At 50.4% G+C, this 22,051-nt stretch overlaps 1 protein-coding gene across 1 annotated transcript in view; it reads right to left on the bottom strand.

Moving 5' to 3' along the window:
* Positions 1 to 22,051, bottom strand: part of LOC463479 (uncharacterized) — a 75,163-nt gene that overhangs the window by 32,885 nt on the left and 20,227 nt on the right. Inside the window, 6 exon segments of the mRNA NM_001428069.1 lie at positions 3,050 to 3,190; positions 10,547 to 10,608; positions 11,379 to 11,455; positions 16,033 to 16,113; positions 21,321 to 21,377; positions 21,637 to 21,779. Coding sequence (NP_001414998.1) covers positions 3,050 to 3,190; positions 10,547 to 10,608; positions 11,379 to 11,455; positions 16,033 to 16,113; positions 21,321 to 21,377; positions 21,637 to 21,779 — 561 coding nt within the window.

The following is a 22,051-nucleotide window of genomic DNA, read 5'->3' as shown; positions in this document are numbered from 1 at the left end:
AAAGAGGGCCAGCTGCAGTGGCTCACAATTGCAATCCCAGCACTTTGGGAGGCCGAGGCAGGAGGATCACTTGAGCTCAGGAGTTCGAGACAAGCCTGGCCAACAGGATGAAACCCTGTCTCTACTAAAAACAATACAAAAATTAGCCAGGCATGGTGGCGGGCACCTATAATCTCAGCTACTTGGGAGGCTGAGGTAGGAGAATTGCTTGAACCTGGGAGGTGGAGGTTGCAGTGGGCTGAGATTGTGCCACTGCACTCCAGCCTGGGCAACAGAGCGAGACCCTGTTTCAGAAAAATAAATAAATAAATAAAGTAAATTTAAAAACTATGTATTGTAAAGAGTATCCCTCCTACCCCTTCCTCAGCCCAGAGGCAGTGTGGGTCTTGGGTATTGCCCTGCCTTCAAAGAAGGCCTTTAAACCCAAACACTTAATTACCTGTCTCTTCTCATAACTCCCTCAGCCTCCCGAGTAACTGGGACTACAGGTGTGCACCACCATGCCCAGCTTAACTCCCCATTTTACAAAAAGGCAGTGGTGATGTTCTACTGAGCAACAGAATACTTGGAAACAATGAAAAGTTTCCAGGGGAAACAATGAAAAGTTCATCTGTATTCAGCACTCTAAGCAGCTGGTCCCTTCTCTTGGGGGCCCACTCCACCCTCTCAGCTCCCTTCAGGCAGGCCTACTTGCCGCAAAGCCCTTCTAATCCCCGGGCAGCTAATTCCAATCTCCCTTCCACAAAACCACCCTAGGTTAGCATCTAGGCGATGCTACACCCTTCCCTTGTACTGTCTAAATAAAGAGATTCATTACTTGTCAATAACCGCAGTTACAGAGTATACTGTCTTATACTACTTTATTTTATTTATTTTATTTTTTTTAGGCACGGTCTCGTTCTGTTGCCCAGGCTGGAGGGCAGTGGCACAAACACAGCTCACTGTAGCCTTGACCTTCTGGGCTCAAGCGATCCTCTCGCCTTAGCCTCCCAGGTAGCTGGGACTACAGGCGCATGTCACCATGCCTGGCTAATTTTTGTATTTTTTGTACAGACAGGGATTTCACTATGTTGCTCAGGCTGGTCTCCAACCCCTGAGCTCAAGCGATCTGCCTGCATCAGCCTCCCAAAGTGATGGGATTCCATGCGTGAACCACTGTGCCCACCCCAGACACATCATTTTAAACCAGAAGGACACAAAAGTATAAGAACTGGCGGGTGTGGTGGGTCATACCTGTAATCCTAGCACTTTAGGAGGCTGAGGTGGGCGGATCACTTGAGGCCAGGAGTTCGAGACCAGCCTGGCCAAAATGGGGAAACCCCATCTCTACTAAAAATTCAAACAACAACAACAAAAAATTAGCTGGGTGTGCCAGCACAGACCCGTGGTCCCAGCTACTTGGGAGGCTAAGGCACAAGAATTGCTTGAACCTGGTAGGCAGAGGTTGCAGTGAGCCGAGATCATGCCGTTGCACTCTAGCCTGGGTGAGAGAGTGAGACTCTGTCTCAGAAAAAAAAAAAAAAAAAAAAAAAGTGTAAGAACTTCTGTAAGACCAGAACCTCCAAACTATATATATTCTGCTAAGGGCACCCCAGGGAACTGAAGCTAGGTAAGGGATAGGTCTCCATTTAATGAGCAGCTGTGTTTTATAATTTATATTTCTCCATAAAATTCCATTTGCACAAAGGGATTGTGTAGATAAATGGTCTGGAAATCATTATGTTAGCTCATGTAGGTCTAGGCCAGGTCTGCTGATATTTGTGCTGTTCGTAGGATACACGACATACTTGATGAATGGTGACGTGCTCAAGCTGGAGGCAAACAGAGAGGACCATCCTGGTGATGGCAGCTGCCAGTCCAGATGGCCTGCCACTGCCATCATGCCAGCTGCAGCAGGGAGGCATGGCCAGGGCTGCACACTCCATGGAACAGGCAGAAGCCTCACCCTCCTGGATGGGGCTGTAGCCGCCCAAGTTGTGACTGCAGATCTGAGCCTCCCTGTGCTCTTGAGGGTCCGGAGCAGGCAGGAACCCTACCTTCCCAGGTGCAGCTGCAGCCGCCCAAAACACAGCTGCAGACTTGGGCCTCCCACTCCATGGAGTGGGTGGCAGCCCTGCTACCCCGCACCCGCCCCCAGCCCCGGCTGCAGACTCAGGCATCCCTGTACTCTTCAGGGCCTGAGAAGGCTCTCCCTCCCCTCTTCTGAACCTGTTCCCGCTGCCTGGCTTCTCCCTGCTGTCGGCACCCACTCTGATCTTAGAGCAAAGTTGGGGCTGAGCCCTGTTGCCATGCATGGCAGCGGGAGGCAGACAGATTCCTAGGTGAAAGGGCGGGTCCCCGGTGGGGGCTGGGCTGCCAATCCCACAGACCGGAGTGGGAACTTGGGGTGCCCTTTCCGGGCCTGCCCATGGACCAATCGGGGTGCATTTCCTCCCCTCTGAGGCCCATAAAAGGCCTGAGCTCAGCCAGAGCTGAGCAGAGATGGGACGACCAGCTACAGAGAGGAGCTACCCTCTCTGCTGAGGCTTCAGAGACCTGCAGAGATGCTAGGATAACCAGCTGCAGAGAGGAGCTACCCACTCCATGGCCTCTTTTCTGCTGAGAGCTGAACACTCGACAGGACAACCTGCCTACAGACAGAGAGCGGTACCCACTGCAGTCTTCTCTGAGCTGTTCTAATACTCAATAAAGCTCCTCTTCATCTTGTCCACCCTCCACTTGTCTGCATACCTCATTCTTCCTGGATGCCGAACAAGAACTCGGGCAAAGGCACCACTGGCCCCAGAGGTTTCCAGCCAGAAAACGGACACCCCAAAGATCCTGTAACACTGGGACGCAAGAGTGGCAAGCCAGGGGCTTTACTGGGGTCACCAAAGCCTGGGCCCTGCTCTTTTATCCTCACAATGGTCAGAAGCTCCGGGGCCCTTTGAAACAGAAGCAGACAGCCAAAGGCACTGAGAAGGACTGCGTTTCTCTGGGGACATCCTCAGGCTGGGATCCTCCCTCTGGCCTGAATCTCATGTAAGAAGATCTGGCCCGCGGTACTCACAGGAGTGGAGTTTGAAGAGAAGCTTGACAGTGTAGTCATAAAGGTGGCTGCAGTCCAAGATGACCTGGATCAGCGGGGCGAGGCGGCACTGCCCTGCTGCCGTCACGGACACAGAGCGGGACATGTCCAGGGAGTTGAATACTAGGAAATAAAAGTGAGGGAGAAAGGTGGTAGAGCCAGGGGATTACAGGCAGCCTCTTCAGAGGGGCAGAGGCAGGGGTCCAACATACACCAAGGACCGATTCTGTGCGTGCTTTACCTCATCTAATTCATTTAACCCTCACAACACTCCCATGAGATAGGTAAACGTATCCCCATTAAACAGGTGAAGAAACAGAAGGTTAGTAACTTGAAGGCTGTCACAAAGTCAGGAAGTGGTTTTGTTAGCCGAGCATGGTGGCGCATGCCTGTAATCCCAGCTACTCGGGAGGCTGAGGCAGGAGAATCGCTTGAACCCGAGAGGCGGAGGTTGCAGTGAGCCAAGATCATGCTATTGCACTCCAGCAACAGAGCAAAACTCAGTCTCGAAAAAAAAAAAGTGGTTTTCGCAGGGTGTGGTGGCTCATGCCTGTAATCCCAGCACTTTAGGAGGCCGAGGCGGGTGGATCGCCTGAGGTCAGGAGTTCGAGACCAGCCTCTCCAACATGGGAAAACCCTGTCTCTACTAAAAATACAAAAATTAGCTGGGCATGGTGGCACATGCCTGTAATCCCAGCTACTCGGGAGGCTGAGGCAGGAGAATCACTTGAACCCAGGAGGCAGAGGTTGCAGTGAGCCGAGATTGCACCACTGCACTCCAGCCTGGGTGACAAGAGTAAGACACCATCTCAAAAAAAAAAAAAAAAAAAGTGGTTTTGTTGAGAGGTGGTGAGTTAACAGACTTGTTGGAGAGCCCAAGAGCTGATGGGGCCAATGATGGTTAGACCAGGAGCCTTTGCTCCTGAGAGTCAGAATATTCAGTGCATCATGACTGGGTGAACTAAGCGCTACTCTGTGCAGAGACCCCTGATAGCTCAGGGAAGAAGAGATTTGCTCATAACCTGGGAGAGCTCCTACCATGGCGGACATGGAGGAGGAGCCTCATCTTCGTTTTTTTCCTCTTTACGAGACTGGGTCTCAGCCAGGTGCAGTGGCTCACGCCTGTAATCCCAGCACTTTGTGAGGCCGAGGTGGGGGGACTGCCTGAGCCTGAGTTTGAGACCAGCCTGAGCAACATGGCAAAACCTCATCTCTACTGAAAATACAAAAATTAGCCAGGCGTGATGGCTCATGCCTGTAATCCCAGCTACTTGGGAAGCTGAGGCAGGAGAATCACTTGAACCCAGGAGGTGGAGGCTGCAGTGAGCCAAGATCCCACCACTGCACTCCAGCCTGGGCGACAGAGTGAGACTCTGTTTCATAAATAAATAAAACAAAACAAGCCAGGCACAGTGGCTCATGCCTGTAATCCCAGCACTTTGGGAGGCCGAGGTGGGTGGATCGCCTGAGGTCAGTAGTTCGAGACCAGCCTGGCCAACATGGCAAAACCCTGTCTCTACTAAAATACAAAAATTAGCTGGGTGTGGTGGCGTGTGCCTGTAAACCCAGCTACTTGGGAGGCTGAGGCAGGAGAATCGCTTGAGCCTGGAAGGTGGAGGTTGCAGTGAGCTGAGACAGTGCCACTGCACTCCAGCCTGGGTGACAGAGTGAGACTCCATCTCAAAAGAAACCAAACCAAACCAAAACAAAACAATACAAAACAAGAAAAATAAGAAAAAGGACTTGGGAGAAGGAAGATATGTCAGGGTTCAGGGCTGAAACTTGGGGCACCTGTCAACAAAAATAGAAGTCTTGCCTCCACCCTCTTGAGTTTCAGAGACGAAGTTGCTCCCTCAATTTCTCACGCTGGAGCTCCCTCCACACTAACCTCCTGCCCCCCATCCTAGACCAAGCAACTGGCCGTCTGACTGCAGACACTCAGCTCACACCACTGGCCAGGCTGATTTTCCTTCTTGCACTGGCCACCCACTGCCTCTGCAGACTCTGCACGCAGCGGGCAATGAAATGACTCTCCCCGCGGTCCCTCTGTGAGTGGAACTGGCCCAGAGGAAAGCCTAGCACTGCCTGTATTCCGCTTCCCGACTGCACTAATCCCTGGTAACTGGGTTAGTCTGGCAGCTGAAAAAAAAAAAAAATCCCGAACTGTTCTAATTAAAAGGCAGCTTTTCTTCTTGACACAAATTAAAAGCAGCTGTCACTGCAAGGCAGCCATCCCCAAGTCTACCGGCTTCCTCAGGCTCCAACTGGCAGGAACCACGGGCTGTTCCATTTCCCTGCCTGGCCCCGATTCCTGATACCTTCCAGGAATGCCCTTTGGCATCCAGAAACATCTAGAGCAGTGTCATCGCGGACAAGTTGCTCAGTCACTCTGTGCCTCCTGATGCTCTTCTGTTGAGCACATGTGGCTATAACAGTGCATACCTCGTAAGGGTCTCAGAGGACTTCAATGAGAATGCTGGGAAAAGTGCATGGAATTGTGCAGTGGTTCTTGACTTTGGCTTTGAGACTGGTTAGGATCACCTGGGGAAACTGAAACACTAAAGTCTTCCTGCAACCCCCAGAACCGCCCCACCATCTGTTTCAATTGGTCTGCGGTATGTTGGGATGTCAGTGGGTGTCAAAAGCCTTCCCCTGCTGTCCCCCGTTAGGCCAGGTGCTGTGGCTCATGCCTGTAATCCCAGCACTTTGGGAGGCTGAGGTGGGAGGACTGCTTGAGGTCAAGAGTTTGAGGCCAGCCTGGCCAACATGGTGAAACCCCGTCTCTACTAAAAATACAAAAATTGGCCGGGTGTGGTAGCAGGCACCTGTAGTCCCAGCTACTCAGGAGGCTGAGGCACAAGAATTGCTTGGAGGCTGCAGTGAGCCAAGATCCCACCACTGCACTCCAGCCTGAGCGACAGAGCAAGGCTCCGTTTCAGAGAAAACAAAAACAAAAAAAACGCCCCAGGTAGATTCATCCAGGGTTGAAAACTGTATGTCCAAGCTCAGTGGTTGTCAAGTTTTAGCACACATCAGAATCACCCACAATAGTGCTATCCAATAGAATTCTACAATGATGAAAATGTTCATATAAACTTTTTAATATATTAGCCATATGTGGCTTTCTGAAATATGGCTGAAATAGGACTAGTGCAGCTGAGGACCTGACTTTTAAATGTTATTTAATTGTAATCAAGTTCAATGATCACATGGGGCTAGTGAGTGCCCTATTGGACAGTGCACACTGCGGGTGCTTCTTGAAGCACAGGAGGCTGGGGGTGGTGGCTCATGCCTATAATCCCAACACTTTGGGAGGCTGAGGTGGAAGGATCACTTGAGCTCAGGAGTTCGAGACCAGCCTGGTCATATACCAAGACCCCATCTCTACAAAAAATTTAAAAATTAGCTGGGTGTGATGGCACACATCCCTGGTCCCAGCTACTCAGGAGGCTGAGGTGGGAGGATCCCTTGAGACCAGGGAGGTCAAGGCTGCAGTGAGCTATGATTGTGCCACAGTACTCCAGCCTCGGCGACAGAGTGAGATCCCATCTCCAAAAAAAAAAAAAAAAAAAAAAAAAAACACACAAGAGAGAGAGAGAAAAGAAAAACAGCAGTGATGATGAAATAGGTGAACAGAATTCATTACATGGTGTTAACTTTCAGCTGCATGCTCTGGGAAACTCTAGGGTGAATTACTTAGAGTCTTCTGGACCAGAGCTACCCGACTATAACTCCTGGATTCAAGCAATCTTCCCACCTTGGCCTCCTAAAGTGCTGGGTTTATAGGCATGAGCCACTGCACCTGGTAGCCTGCTGTTTTTCAAAAAGCAAGCATTCTTTTATGGTTGAGGGCCTGCTATTCACCAGGCACTGGGCTAGAACAGAGGGAATTTAGAGATGAGTAGGTCAGCATCTCGTGGTAACAATATTAATGAACAATGCATATAAAACCAGAGCAGGCTGGGCACGGTGGCTCATGCCTATAATCCAAGCACCTTGGGAGGCCAAGGCAGGCAGATCACTTGAGGCCAGGAGTTCGAGACTAGCCTGGCCAACATGGTGAAACCCTGTCTCTACTAAAAGTACAAAAATTAGCCGGGCGTGGTGGCACACACCTGTAATCCCAGCTACTCAGGAGGCTGAGACAGAAGAATTGCTTGAGCCTGGGAGGCGGAGGTTGCAGTGAGCTGAGATGGTGCCACTGCACTCCAGTCTGGGCAACAGAGCGAGACTCTCTCAAAACAAAACAAACAAACACACAAAACACCAGAGCTAGGGGTCATGAGATGTGGCACAAAAAAGATGGCTGAGCTCACCACCTCTACCCCTTACTCATTCTCTCAGCTAACCAAGTCCTTTTGGACCTCATCACCATCTCCGCTTACTCATGGTCCACTGTCTGTCAGGAACTGGAAGGATGACCCAAAGGTTGAAACATTTGTCTTGCTTATCCCTAAACACCACAGCAGCGGGAGGCAGGCAGGCAGCCGGCTCCAAGAAGAGGTGAGAGCCATGGGGAGAGAGCTTGTGTCAGCCGAACTGCAACTTCTAGGCTGCACTTTCCCAAGGATGACAATTCCAAGAATCTCACTCACGCCTGCATTCAGATCTAGCACATTCCAAAGCTAAATGCAGGCTGGGCGTGGTGGCTCATGCCAATAATCCCAGCACTTTGGGAGGACAAGGCAGGCACATCACTTGAGCTCAGGAGTTTGAGACCAGCCTGGGCAACATAATGAAGCCTTGTCTCTAAAAAAAGTACACAAAAATTAGCTGGGCATGGTGGTGCGTGCCCGTAGTCCCAGCTACTTGGGAGGCTGAGGTAGGAGGATGGCTTGAGCCCCAGAAGCGGAGGTTGCAGTGAGCCGGAATCGCACCACTGCATTCCAGCTTGGGTGACACAACCAGACTATCTCAAAAGAAACAACAACAAAAAAGTGAAAGCTAAATGTGAATGAATTCTGAATTATCCACATACATTGTTCCCACCAAAATCCAAATGATGAAAAGTTAGCCACAACAATGTATACTTGTTTATATACTTTTATGCAAACATTTCCAAAGCATTTTTTTTTTCAAGGAGTCTTGCTCTGTCACCCGGGCTGGAGTGCAGTGGTGTGATGTTGGCTCACTGCAACCTCTGCCTCCCGGGTTCAGGCAATTCTCCTGCCTCAGCCATCTGAGTAGCTGGGATTACAGGCACACACCATCAATCACGCCTGGCTAATTTTTGTATTTTCAATAGAGATGGCGTTTCACCACGTTGGCCAGGCTGGTCTTGAACTCCTGACCTCATGATCCACCTGCCTTCGCCTCCCAACGTGCTGAAATTACAGGCATGAGCCACTGCGTCCGGCCCCAATGCATTTTTTAAAAAATAAATGCATCTACACCACTGCTTTCAGTCTGACTGGGAATAGCTTAGGGCATAGACTAGATTCTGCGTTTTATTTTTATTTCTCTACTGACTTTCGTATAACACCCTGCTCAAATAGCTTCCTAGTCGGCTGAATGTCCCTTTCTCGCACAAACCGCAGTTTCCAGCTGTTTCTGGTGTTGGTCTTTCTTTTTTCTGAGACAGAATCTTGCTCACTGCATCTCGGCTCACTGCAAACTCCGCCTCCTGAGTTCAAGCCATTCTCCTGCCTCAGCCTCCTGAGTAGTTGGGATTACAGGTGCTCACCACCACACCTGGCTAATTTTTGTATTTTTAGTAGAGACAGGGTTTCACCATGTTGCCCAGGCTGGTCTTGAACTCCTGACCTCAGGTGATCTGCCCCCCTTGGCCTTCCAAAGTGCTAGGATTACAGGCATGAGCCACTGCGCCTGGCCTGTTTCTGATGTTTTTCTGACCACATCCTGTGCTGAAGACTGGTCAATGTATTACAGAATTTGTTGCCCTGTCCCAGCCATCGTACAACACAAAACAGAATATTCTGGAAAAGAGGCCAGTAGTAGGCATTTCTGCACAGATGAACAAGCTGAAGGAAGCTGAAGGAAATTCGGGGTCAGAGAGTCCAAGCCCCAAGAGTGGGTCCTGCCTGTCCACATGCAGAGAAGGCCACGAGGCTTGGGCGTGAGACCACCAAGCTTGCGTATGGAGACCTGCAATGTGGAACGTTGTCTTTCAGAGTTGGATGCTTGTCATGGAACGCCCTGAGTCTCAGAACGCTGGTGCTTACATCCCCCAGGGAAAGGAGGGGAGCCTGCTGGGAGATGTGGGGAGGAGACGCGCTGGAGAGAAGGGGACCAGCTGAGGCTTGTCAGGGAAGCATTAGGGGCTGATGGTCTGGAGGCACCACAGTTCCTGGCAGGCGGGAGCCTGGAAGTGTGGCCACTCCCCCTGCTAGTGGAACAGGACTGTGTGAGCTTCTCATGTGGACTTGGGTGACAACCAGTCCTGGGTGACAACCAATCCTGACCAGCTTGTTTCCCATGGCTGCCAACTCAACAACAGACATGAGCCCTTCCTCCTCAGCAGAAATCGTGCCCATGAGCCAGCCCAGTTCCGAGTAGCAGACAAGACTGGACCAAGGACTGGCCAGGGCCATGGCTACAGTCCAGTGGCTGGCAAAGAGGTAAGACCTGTCTTTGGGCTTTTGGAGGCCTGCGCTTCAGGAGAGAGGCCAGTAGGAAGGGGCAGTGTGTGGTCTTTCTGCTCAGACGTGAAACCACCCGCTTGGAAAATATCTAGGAGGCCAGGTGTGGTAGCTCACGCCTGTAATCCCAGAACTTTGGGAGGCTGAGTTGGGAAGACACCTTGAGGCTGGTAGTTCAAGAACAGCCTGGGCAACACAGTGAGACCTCTATCTCTGCAAAAAATATAAAAAATCAGCCAGATGTGGTGGTGCGTGCCTGTAGTCCCAGCTACTTGGGAGGCTGAGGTGGGAGGATCATTTGAGCCTAGTAGTTTGAGGTTGCAGTGAGCCGTAACATGCCACTGCAATCCAGCCTGGGCGACAGAGCGAGACCTTCTCTCTCTCTCTCTCTTTTTTTTTTTTTGAGATGAAGTCTTGCTGTATCACTCAGGCTGGAGTGCAATGGCATGATCTTGGCTCACTGCAACCTCGACCTCCTGGGTTCAAGCAATTCTCCTGCCTCAGCCTCCCAAGTAACTGGGATTACAGGCATGTGCCACCATGCCCGGCTAATTTTTATATTTTTAGTAGAGACAGGGTTTCACCATGTTGGCCAGGCTGGTCTTGAACTTCTGGCCTCAAGTGATGGGCCCACCTTAGCCTCCCAAAGTGCTAGGATTACAGGTGCGAGCCACTGCACCCGGCCGAGAACTTGTCTCTTAAAAAGAAAAATACTGAAGAGGTTCAGTCCCTCCCTGCACGAGGGTTGGAGAGACCAGAGATGGGGTGTGAATGTCTCCATTTTCCTACCCCTTGTGCTGCACACTTTGCAGGGAGAGGAGGACTGGGAATTAGGTAGTTCCCATGAGAGCCTGGGTTAGACGGGAGGGAAGAGATTCACCTGTTTGGAAGAGGTCGAGTTCACACTCCAGGTAGTCAAACATCTCCACTGTTAACTGGAAACTGGACCCAAGAGGAAAGAGAGCTTACCCTCCACAGCCTGAGGCCGGTCTGTTACCTGTCCCCTCCCCCACGCTCTACGCTACTCCAGTCTCCAATGCTCATGTGCATGCGCAAACACACACACAACTCCAGCTCCAAGTCTTAGCCTCGTGGGTATTATGGCCATGCAGCCTGGTGAAGTCAACAGTGACAGCGACAGGTTGGGGGCGGTGGCTCACGCCTGTAATCCCAGCACTTTGGGAGGCCGAGGTGGGCGGATCACCTGAGGTCAGGAGTTCAAGACCAGCCTGGCCAACGTGGCGAAACCCCATCTCTACTAAAAATATAAAAATTAGCCGGGTGTGATGGCGCATGCCTGTAATCCCAGCTACTCGGGAGGCTGAGGCAGGAGAATCACTTGAACCTGGGAGGTGGAGGCTGCAGTAAGCCGAGATCAAGTCACTGCACTCCAGCCTGGGTAACAGGGCGAGACTGCCTCTCAAAAAACAAAAACAGTGACAGTGACAGAGGGAGAGGATAGGTACCAGTGTTGGAGTCAGAGGGCAGAAAGCGAGACAGACAGGAAAGCTTTGGGGTGTGAAATAGCCAGGCAGGGGTTCTGGATGAGGCACCACCAATAAATAAGTAGCCCCAAGGCCACATCCCCCAGGGGCTTTGGTCCCCATCCCAGCCACGGCCTCCCCCCATCAGGCCCTCCATGACCCTTATGAGAAGTGTCAGCATTCACAAAAGCTTTCTCCCTCCCTGGGCTCAGGGCAGGAGCCACTTACAAGTTGTTCACGTCACTTTCTCCAGCCTCGTCCAGCTGGCGGTCACTCATCTGCAGGTTGCCTGGGAACCTGGGATTCTGGAAGGGAGGCAGAGGAAGGGAGTCAGGGCAGAAGACATGAAGAGCCCTCTCTCAGCCGGGCGTGGTGGCACACGCCTGTGGTCCCAGCTACTTGGGAGGCCGAGGTGGGAGGATTGCTTGAGCCCGGGAGTTCAAGTTTACAGTTCAAGGCCACTGCACTCCAGCTTGGTTACAGAGTGAGACCCTACCTCAAAACAAACAAAAAAGAAAAAAAGAAAAACCGCTGGTATCATCAATCATTGCTCAGTATCTACAGCCAGCATGATCCTGTCATCTGTGTGGTTTGTCCCTGTGGCAAAGGGAAAAGGCCACAGAGATGGGTGGCCATTCCATCGTGGGGCATCTACATGTACAAGTGGATACTTTAGGCTCTAGGCCAGGTGCGGTGGCTCACACCTGTAATCCCAGCACTTTGGAGGCCAAGGCGGATGGATCACTTGGGGTCAGGAATTAGAGACGAGGCTGGCCAACATGGCAAAACCCTGTCTCAACTAAAAATGCAAAAATTAGCCGGGTGTGGTGGTGCACGCCTGTAGTCCCAGCTCCTTGGGAGGTTGAGGCAGAATTGCTTGACGCTGGGAGGCGGAGGTTGCAGTGAGCTGAGATCGCACCACTGCACTCCAGCCTGGGCAACAGAGTGAGACTCCGTCTCCCCCACCCCGCAAAAAAAAAGAAAAAAAAATCCCCATTGCAGACTTTGCTCCTGGGTTCCATGGTGCCAAGGCCTCTGAGGCTTGACCTGGCACCTGGGACACAGTTTTCCTTTGCCCCAAGTCATACACGCTGAGATTACAACCTCTGACCTCAATTTCAGCACCTTCACCTCTACTCCATCCCCACTCCAGACTCTGCCATCACCTAAAACATCCCTGCCCAGACCTCCCCACACCAGCATCTCCCTCTCTGGCTGCATCGCCCAGGCCTCTGCCCTTTCAGTCCTCTCCTGCCCTCAAGTCCACCCACTACTCACGCTTCTGTCTCAGAGATGGCCAGTCCCCTCCTGCTCCCTCTCCTCCCCATCTCTCTGCCTGCCTTTGCTTCCTGGCTCAGTCTTGACATCATGACTGGTGGCCTGGCTCCACTTCCCCACACCCTGCCTGCCTTTCTACCACACTGCTTGGAAGACCTGCTGAGAGCCTGGGTCCTTGTCATCGTCTCTGCACCTAGGGCCGGCTGCCGACTGTCCCTGGAGAAAGACTCACAGCTGGTGTCACTATGCATTCACGCTCTCTGTCCTGAACGTCCGTCTTAGTCAGCTCAGGCAGTTATAACAAGATACCATGCACTGGGTGGCTTAACCCATAGAGAGGGCCTTTCAGTTCTCGAGGCCAGGGAGTTCAAAGTCAAGGTGTTGACAGATTCGGTGCCTGGTGAGGCGCTTCATCCTGGTTACATTGCTAACATGGCAGAGGAGGGGGAAGCCAGCTCTCTCTTGTTTCTCTCTCTTTTTTTATTTTTTAGAGACATGGCCTCACTGTTGCCCACGCTGGAGTGCAGTGGCATGATCATCACTCACTGCAGCCTCGAATTCCTGGGCTCAAGCGATCCTCCACCTCAGCCTCCTCAGTAGCTGGTACTACAGGCATACACCACCATGCGGGCTAATTTGTGTGTGTGTGTGTGTGTGTTTGTGTTTTTAGTAGAGATGGGGTTTCGCCACATTGGCCAGGCTGGTCTTGAACTCCTGACCTCAGGTGATCCGCCCGCCTTGGCCTCCGGAAGTGCTGGGATTACAGGTGTGAGCCACCACGCCCAGCCAGAGAATGAATTTTTCTTTAATGTGTGCGGGATATTTTTGTTGTTGTTTTCGAGACGGAGTCTCACTCTGTTGCCCAGGCTGGAGTGCAATGGCATGATCTCAGCTCACTGCAACCTCAGCCCCTTGGGTTCAAGCGATTCTCCTGCCTCAGCCTCCTGAGTAGCTGGGATTAACAGGCACGCACCACCATGCCCGGCTAATTTTTTTGTATTTTTAGTGGAGATGGGGTTTCACCATGTTGCCCAGGCTGGTCTTGAACTCCTGACCTCAGGTGATCCACCCGCCTCGGCCTCCCAGAGTGCTGGGATTACAAGCGTGAGCCACCGCGCCTGGCCAAAAAAAATTTTTTTTAAGAGACAGGGTCTCACTGTGTTGCCCAGGCTGGTCTCACCTCAAGCCTTGGCCTCCCCAAATGCTGGGATTGCAGGTGTGAGCCACTCTGCCCAGCCTCCTTCCCCACTCTTGTATCGCTAATTGCTAAAAACTGGAAAAGTCCTTTGCTCCTCCACACTTGGACAATACCAGCTTCCCCTTTTTCTCTGCTTTCTAAAACCAGGAAAAACAAGACAGCAGTGAGCTCGAGAGCCTCTGGAAGCAAAGCCAGCTGCATCCTCTTCCACCCCAGGTCTCCAAGCCCACGTGACCATTCCCTTCTGCCCTTCCATGCTATTAAAAGCTAGGGGACTGGCTATTGGCACCAGCTGCTTCTGATGCCGCTGAACTCTGCTGTCTTCCTATACACAAGGCAAAGGGACCCCTTTGGCCTCTATCACCCCCACAGCCCCACTGCCCCAGCTCCCATCCCAGTCCTCTTCCTCCTTAACCTTCTTCCCAGTCTTGCTTTCTCTACACCCTCCTTTCTTTCCTTTTCCACCTAAAATCCTACCCTAGGCCCTTCCTCCTCCTATTTTCCATTTAACACTTTTTTTTTTTTTTTGAGACAGAGTCTTGCTCTGTCACCCAGGCTGGAGTGCAGTGGCGCCATCTCGGCTCACTGCAACCTCCGCCTCCTGGGTTCAAGCCATTCTCAAGCCTCAGCCTCCTGAGTAGCTGGGATTACAGGTGCGTGTCACCACGCCCAGCTAATTTTTGTGTTTTTAGTAGAGATGGGGGTTTCACTATGTTGGTCAGGCTGGTCTCCAACTCCTGGCCTCAAGTGATCCTCCTGCCTTGGCCTTCCATTGTGTGGAGATTAGAGGTGTGAGCCACCACATCCAGCTCAATTTAACACTTTCAATCTCTACTCCCAAAACGTCTTTTTTTTTTTTGAGATTGAGTCTTGCTCTGTCGCCCAGTCTGGAGTGCAGAGGCAGCATCTCGGCTCGCTGCAACCTCCGCCTCCCAGGTTCAAGCGATTCTCCTGCCTCAGCCTCCCGAGTAGCTGGGACTACAGACGTGAGCTAATTTCTTTTTGTATTTTTAGTAGAGATGGAGTTTTGCCATGTTGGCCAGGCTGGTCTTGAACTCCAGACCTCAGATGATCCGCCCGCCTTGGCCTCCCAAAATGCTGGGATGACAGGCGTGAGCCACTGCGCCCAACCCCAAAACATCTTAAATCCAGTTCTCACCTTTCCCCGCCTCCTCATGACACCTTTACCAGAGCCCGGTCCTCCCTCCAATCACACGCTACAAGCCCCCTCCCCTCCACACTCTCAGCCTCTCCCTCCTGCTTCTTCGCCTTGCAATCCAGCCCAAGGGCAGCCCGACTCCCCGCCTCAGCCTCTGACACCCTGGCCTGGCCCAGCCTCAGTTCTGGTTTACGTTGCCTCCTATGTGCCCACCCCTCTGCCTGATCCCCGTTGTCTCCCACAGTTGCCAGACCCCTGTACACCCCGCAGCTGCTCGCCTCCCCCACCTCACACTATCCATTGTGTCACCTTCTTCTCTCTTTTTTCTGTGAAACAGGGCCTCTGTTGCCCAGGCGGGAGGGCAGTGATGCGATCATAGCTCACTGCATCCTTGACTTCCCAGGCTCAAGGTATCCTCCCACCTCAGCCTCCCGAGTAGCTGGGACTACAGTTGCACACTACCACGCCCGGCTAATTTTTAAATTTTTTTGTAGAGACAGGATCTTGCTATGGCCCAGGCTGGTCTCAAACTCCTGGTCTTAAGCCATCCTCCAGCCTCGACCTCCCATAATGCTCAGATTACAGGCATGAGCCACTGTGCCCAGCCAGGAATTGTTTTTATTAACAGTAAAATCAATGCTTCTGTAACATTTTCATAAGGTAATATAGTGCCTAGGGTTACTCTTTCTTTTTTTTGTTTTTTTTTTTTGAGACAGAGTCTCATTTTGTCTCCCAGGCTGGAGTGCAGTGGCATGGTTTTGGCTCACTGCAACCTCTGCCTCCTGGTCTCAGGTTCAAGCGATTCTCCTGCCTCAGCCTCCCGAGTAGCTGGGACTACAGGCATGCATCACCACCATGGGTAATTTTTGTAATTTTAGTAGAGACGGGGTTTTGCCATGTTGTCCAGGCCAGTCTTGAACCCCTGACCTCGGGTGATCCATCCGCCTGGGCCTCCGAAAGAGCTAGGATTATAGGTGTGAGCCACCGTGCCTGGCCAGGTTTCTTTCTAGCTGCAAAATGGGGAACAAAGGGTGCAGAAGACACGGGCCAAAATCCCAGCCTTCGTCACACCCCGTGGGCCTGGCGGTGGCTTTCCTCTCTCACAGCTTGGGTACATGATGTGCACACTTCCTCAGAAGCCTGGGCTGTCTATTACCTGAAAGAGCTGACAAATGAGCCCAGGGAGGGGTTGAAGGGATGGAGCAGGGGAGGCGGCGGTGGCGGCAGAACTGTCCGCAGAGACTCACTTTGGTGTGGTACTCCATCTTGGTTCTTAGCAGTTTCAGGTAGATGCTGCACAGCTGGCCATACCCCTCGCTCAGGTGGCCCTTTTAGGAAGAGGAGGGGAAACAGAGTCAACAACAAGAACATAACAGTTGAGAGATCTGCAGCCAGGAATTCTCTGGTAAAGAATCTATCTTCTTTTTTTTCTCCCCTTTATTTTATTTATTTAGAGATGGGGTCTAGCTCTGTTGCCCAGGCTGGAGTGCAGTGGCATGATCTCGGCTCACTGCAGCCTCCACCTCCTGGGTTCAAGTGATTCTCCTGCCTCAGCCTCCCGAGTAGCTGGGATTACAGGCACGCACCACCACGCCTGGTCAATTTTTGTATTTTTACTAGAGATATGGTTTCACCATGTTGCCCAGGCTGGTCTCAAACTCCTGGCCTTGAGTGATCCACCTGCTTTGGCCTCCCAAAAGGCTAGGATTACACTACAGGTGTGAGCCACCACGCCCAGCTAATTTTTGTAGTTTTTAGTAGAGATGGGGTTTCACCATATTGGCCAGACTAGTCTCGAACTTCTGATCTCAGGTGATCTGCCCGCCTCTGCCTCCCAAAGTGCTGGGATTACAGGCGTGAGCCACCGCACCCAGCCATCTACCTTTATTCTTAAATGTAAAATAGAATCAATCTATTTTTCTTGCTTAATATGCTGCAATTTTATTCAACTTCTTCAACTTTCTTTCATTATTTTTAGTGACTGACCAGTACTATTGTAATTTATTGAACTGACTCAATAAATTCAAATGAGCTGAAGCCAATTCAAACCAGTTGAAATTTTTGCTATCATAAACCATTTCAATGAACATTCCTTATAGCACAATCTTTTGTACAAACATAAGGACTGCCTTTGATAAATTCTGGACAAAGCTTCCTACTTAAGAATGTTGAGTCTGGCCAGGTGCAGTGGCTCATGCCTGTAATCCCAGCACTTTGGGAGGCCAAGGAGGGAGGATTGCTTGAGCTCAGGAATTTGAGACCAGCCTGGCCAACATGGTGAAACCCCATCTCTACAAAAAATTAAAAAATTAGCTGGGCATGGTGGTGTGCACCTGTGGTCTCAGCTATTCAGGAGGCTGAAGTGGGAGGATCACTTGAGCCCAGGAAGTTGAGGCTGCAGTGAGCTGTGATCATGTCACCATACTTCCAGCCTTGGTGACAGAGCAAGAAACTGTCTCAAAACACCACCACCACCACCAACACACACACAAAAGACTGCCTCCTTGGTATAGGGGAAGTAAAGATAAATAATAAAGTAACAAACGCTTGTACTCCTGCACTGAGGAAGTCCTCCCTAAGGACTATGAAGAATTCTACCGCCTCAAATCACCGCTGTGATTGGGGAAGGAAAATCTGCCCTAAACTCACAAAACCTTAAGCTGAGAATTTAATTTCGAGTGATCTCAATCGAAGCAAATGCCAGTTCTCTCTGGAGGAACCTGCCTTCATTACAGACTTCAAAGAATTCTCCACAGATACAATTCCAAGGAAGATGAGCAGCTTAGGGTAGAAAATAACCGAACATAAAGAAAACTACACAGCATGGGCAAAATGCACCAAAAGGGACGGAGGACAGAAACAAATCTCTAAAGACTTTAGATAATAGAATTACAAAATATATATGAGATGACTTTGGTTCATATATCTAAAGAAATAAGAGACTGTTTCAAAATATATGCAGGGCATAATAAATTGTAAAGGAGGAGAAGCAGGGCCAGACACAGTGGCTCCTCCTGCCCGTAATCCCAGTGCTTTGGGAGGCTGAGGTGGCAGATCGCTTAAGCCCAGGAGTTTGAGACCACCCTTGGCAACATGGCGAAAACCTGCGTCTACAAAAATTAGCTGGGTTTGGTGGTGCACACCTGTTTTCCCAGCTACTTGGGAGGCTGAGGTGGAAGAATCACCTGAGCTCAGGAGGTTGAGGCTGCAATAAGCCATGATCGCGCCACTGCACTCCAGCCTGGGTGACAGAGTGAGACCCTGTCTCAAACAGCAACAACCACCACCTCTCCCCGCAAAAAACAAGCAGATTTGAAAATAAATAAATAAATAGAACTTCAAGAAATGAAAACTGTACTAATTGGGCCAGGTGTGGTGGCTCATGCCTGTAATCCTAGCAATTTGAGAGGCTGAGGCATTGGATCACCTGAGGTTAGGAGTTCGAAACCAGCCTGGCCAACATGGTGAAACCCCCATCTCTACTAAACATACAAAATTAGCTGGGCGTGGTGGCACATGCCTGTAATCCCAGCTACTTGGGAGGCTGAGACAGGAGAATCACTTGAACCTTGGAGGTGGAGGTTGCGTGAGCAGAGATCGTGCCATTGCCCTCCAGCCTGGGCAACAAGAGCAAAACTCTGTCTTAAAAAAAAAAAAAAAGAAGAAGAAGAAGAAAAGAAAAGAAAACTGTACTAAATGAAATTGAAAACCTTACGGAGAAGCTTAATAACACATTAGACCCAACTGGAGAGGAGGCAAACTGAAGGCTAGAGTTGATAAAAATTATCCAGAATACAGCAAAGACAAATAGGTAGAAAAAACTGAAAGAGTGGTTTAGAGACATGAGGGGTAGGATGAGAAAGTCTGACACAGGTCTAGCCAAAATCTGAGAAGGGGCTGGGTGCGATGGCTGATGCCTGTAATCCCAACACTTTGGGAGGCCGAGGAGGGAAGATCACTTGAGGTCAGGAGTTCGAGACCAGCCTGGCCAACATGGCAAAACCGTGTCTCCACTAAAATATAAAAATTAGCTGGGTGTGGTGGTAGGCACTGTAATTCTAGCTACTCGGGAGGCTGAGGCAGGAGAATCGCTTCAACCTGGGTGGCGGAGGTTGCAGTGAGCTGAGATTATGCCAGTGTACTCTGGTCCAGGCAACAGAGCAAGACTCTGTCTCCAAAAAAAAAAAAGACATTCTTTTTTTTTGTTTTTTTTTTTGTTTTTTTTTGAGACGAAGTCTCTCTCTGTCACCTAGGCTGGAGTGCAGTGGTGCGATCTCGGCTCACTGTGAACTCCGCCTCCCGGGTTCACGCCGTTCTCCTGCCTCAGCCTCCTGAGTAGCTGGGACTACAGGCACCTACCACCACGCCCAGCTAATTTTCTGTATTTTTTTAGTAGAGACGGGGGTTTCACCGTGTTAGCCAGGATGGTCTCGATCTCCTGACCTCGTGATCTGCCCGCCTCGGCCTCCCAAAGTGCTGGGATTACAGGCATGAGCCACTGCGCCTGGCCAAAAACGACATCCTTAAACAAGCAAACACAGTGTCAGCCACCAGTAGGCTCTCAATTATGGAAGTTAGAAAGGAAATAATTCAGGCAGAAAGAAAGTGATCTCAGATGAAAGGTCTATGGAGAGCACAGAATAAAACAAGGAAAATAAAACGATAACTTACAGAATTTAAAGATAAACATAACCAAAACCAAAATACATGGTTATGCTAACAGATAAATTGAGGGACTGAATGGAACTAAAATATTCTAAAGTCTTTGTGTTATACAGGAAACAAAGATACGAAAGGTAGACCTAGATAAAACAAGCAAGCATTTTGTAATTATTAGAGAACATGCCAAAAACAAAAAAAGTAGATTTGTTTTTTAACCTCCCAAATAGTAATGAGGAAAAAAGAGAATAAGAAAAAAATACCCAGCCAATCCAAAAGAAGGCAAGGAATGAGAGAAATAGAAGTAGAACAGATGGGACAAATAGAAAACATAGAATAAAATGGGAGACATAAACCTAAACATACCATGTAGCATAATAAATGTAAATAGACTAAATGCCCAGTTAAAAGACAAAGACTACCAACCTGGATAAAAAAACAACCACCACAAACCACACAAAATCCAACCAAATGTTATTTATAAGTGTTATTTCTAAAACATAAAAATATAGGAATGCTTAAAGTAAAAAGATGGAGAAATATATACCAGGCAAATTCTAACAAAAAGGAAAAAGACCTAAGCTTTACATGTTACAGGGAACGTTTTCTAGCACACAGTTGGGAAATCTGGGGACAACTCTCAACTTTGTTCTGGTACCTAATTTTGTGACTTTAGGACAAGTTGCTTCCCTTTCTGGGCCTGTGTTTCCTCACCTATGATAGGTAGATAGGACTACATAGTTGCCAACATTTCATAGGTGCAGACAGATACAGGTAAGACTGTGCAAAAAGGCTAAAGTAGTAGTTCTCAACTGGTAGAGGCAAAAGAACGTATCAGAATCAACCAGGGAGTGTTTTTTTTTTTTTTTTTTTTGAGACAGAGTCTCACTCTGTCACCCAGGCTGGAGTGCAGTGGCCCAATCTTGGCTCACCACAACCTTCGCCTCCTAGGTTCAAGCGATTCTCCTGCCTCAGCCTCCCAAGTAGCTGGGATTACAGGCACACGCCACCACACCCGGCTAATTTTTGTATTTTTAATAGAGCCCGGGTTTCACCATGTTGGCCAGGTTGGTCTCAAACTCCTGGCCTCAGGTGATCTGCCTGCCTCGGCCTCCCAAAGTGCTAGGATTACAGGCGTGAGCCACTGCGCCTGGCCAAGAGAGATTCTTCAAAATGCAGATTACCCCTCTCCATATACACACCCACGGACATCAGAATCTAGGGTGATTGTGGTGTGTGTACAGAAATGCTCTTTTCCATTGACTGTGATATTGCCACCTACTTCCCCCCTCATCCTAAAGCACTGATAATCTCTAAACAGGAAAGAAAAAGCTCTGGCATTAAGAATTGGGTATGCTAATTCTAATTCTCAATGCACTATGACTCCAACGGGACCAGTGGAAGGAGAAGAGAAGTAGGAACTGTGGGCTGGGCACAGTGGCTCATGTGTGTGATCCCAGCACTTTGGGAGGCTGAGGTGGGAGGATCACTTGAGGCCAGGAGTTCAAGACCAGCCTGGGCAGCATAGCAAGACCCCGTCTCTACCAAAAAAGAAAAAAAAGCAGGAAACATGGCCATGGAGCTACTGCTGAGGGATCCCAACCTTGGACAGCTTTGTGACATGAGTTTATGAGTTTTCATTGGCAGGAGAAGCTCCCAGGCCCTGGAACTTTCCTCAAGCATCCAGAGACCCCAGGCAAGACTATGGATATCATGGTACTCTTTGGGGGCATCCTTAGTCCGTCTCTGGCACCCATGGGAGAAATCCTCAACAAGCTGAAGGAGATGAATTTATTTCACCCTCCAGTCCTTGCTCTGTGGCCTCTGAGGAAGGAAAGGAGAAGCAGGTGGCTCCTGAGTACATCTCCAAACTCACCCACATCCTGCTCATGTCACTCAATTCATTTCTGTATCTCAGAGAGTCCTTCAGGACCTGCAGGGGCAAAAGAACAGCCTGTGAGAGAATGGAGAAGGAAAGAAAGACAAAGGGAAGGAGGATGGAGAGAGGCGGAGGTGAACCTAGGGCAGGGGGACAGGCTGATGGGAGGGAGACTCACCCAACTCTAATGGGGAACCCAAAGGCCAGGAGAAGGGGGCAGTGTGGGAGAGGACAGCAGCCTCTGTGGCCCAGGCAGTCACTTTCCCCACAAGGATCCCTGGCTCCCTGCCACCCCACAGCCCCAGGAACTCACGTTCGGGTGTCCATCTCGGAGGAGTTTGTGGAACACATGGCAGAACTTCCAGCAGAGCACTGCGTTGCTAGACAGAGGCAGGCGGTTGACAACAGACCAGAAGGTCTGTGCCCCTTTCTCATGGTGGGTGCCCAGTATGCACGGTGAGGGGGGGTTATGGAAAACAACGGATGGGCTCTGCCAGTCACTGCAGGGGACTGAGCCTGCACCCAGCCACTGCAGGGGACTGAGCCTGCACCCAGCCATCACAGGGGACAGAGGCTGCACCCAGCCACTGCAGGGGACCAAGCCTGCACACAGCCACTGCAGGGGACCGAGCAGTAGTGCAAGTCGTGGTTGGCAGTGCCTTGGAGGGAGCGCCGCTCAGAGCTAAGACACCATAGAACTGTACATTCCTTCTGGGAGTTTTAGGGCA

Source organism: Pan troglodytes, chromosome 6, assembly GCF_028858775.2.
Source record: "Pan troglodytes isolate AG18354 chromosome 6, NHGRI_mPanTro3-v2.0_pri, whole genome shotgun sequence".
Classification (NCBI taxonomy): Eukaryota; Metazoa; Chordata; class Mammalia; order Primates; family Hominidae; genus Pan; species Pan troglodytes.
Note: the sequence above shows the minus strand (reverse complement) of the source record. Positions and strands in the feature narration are given on the sequence as shown.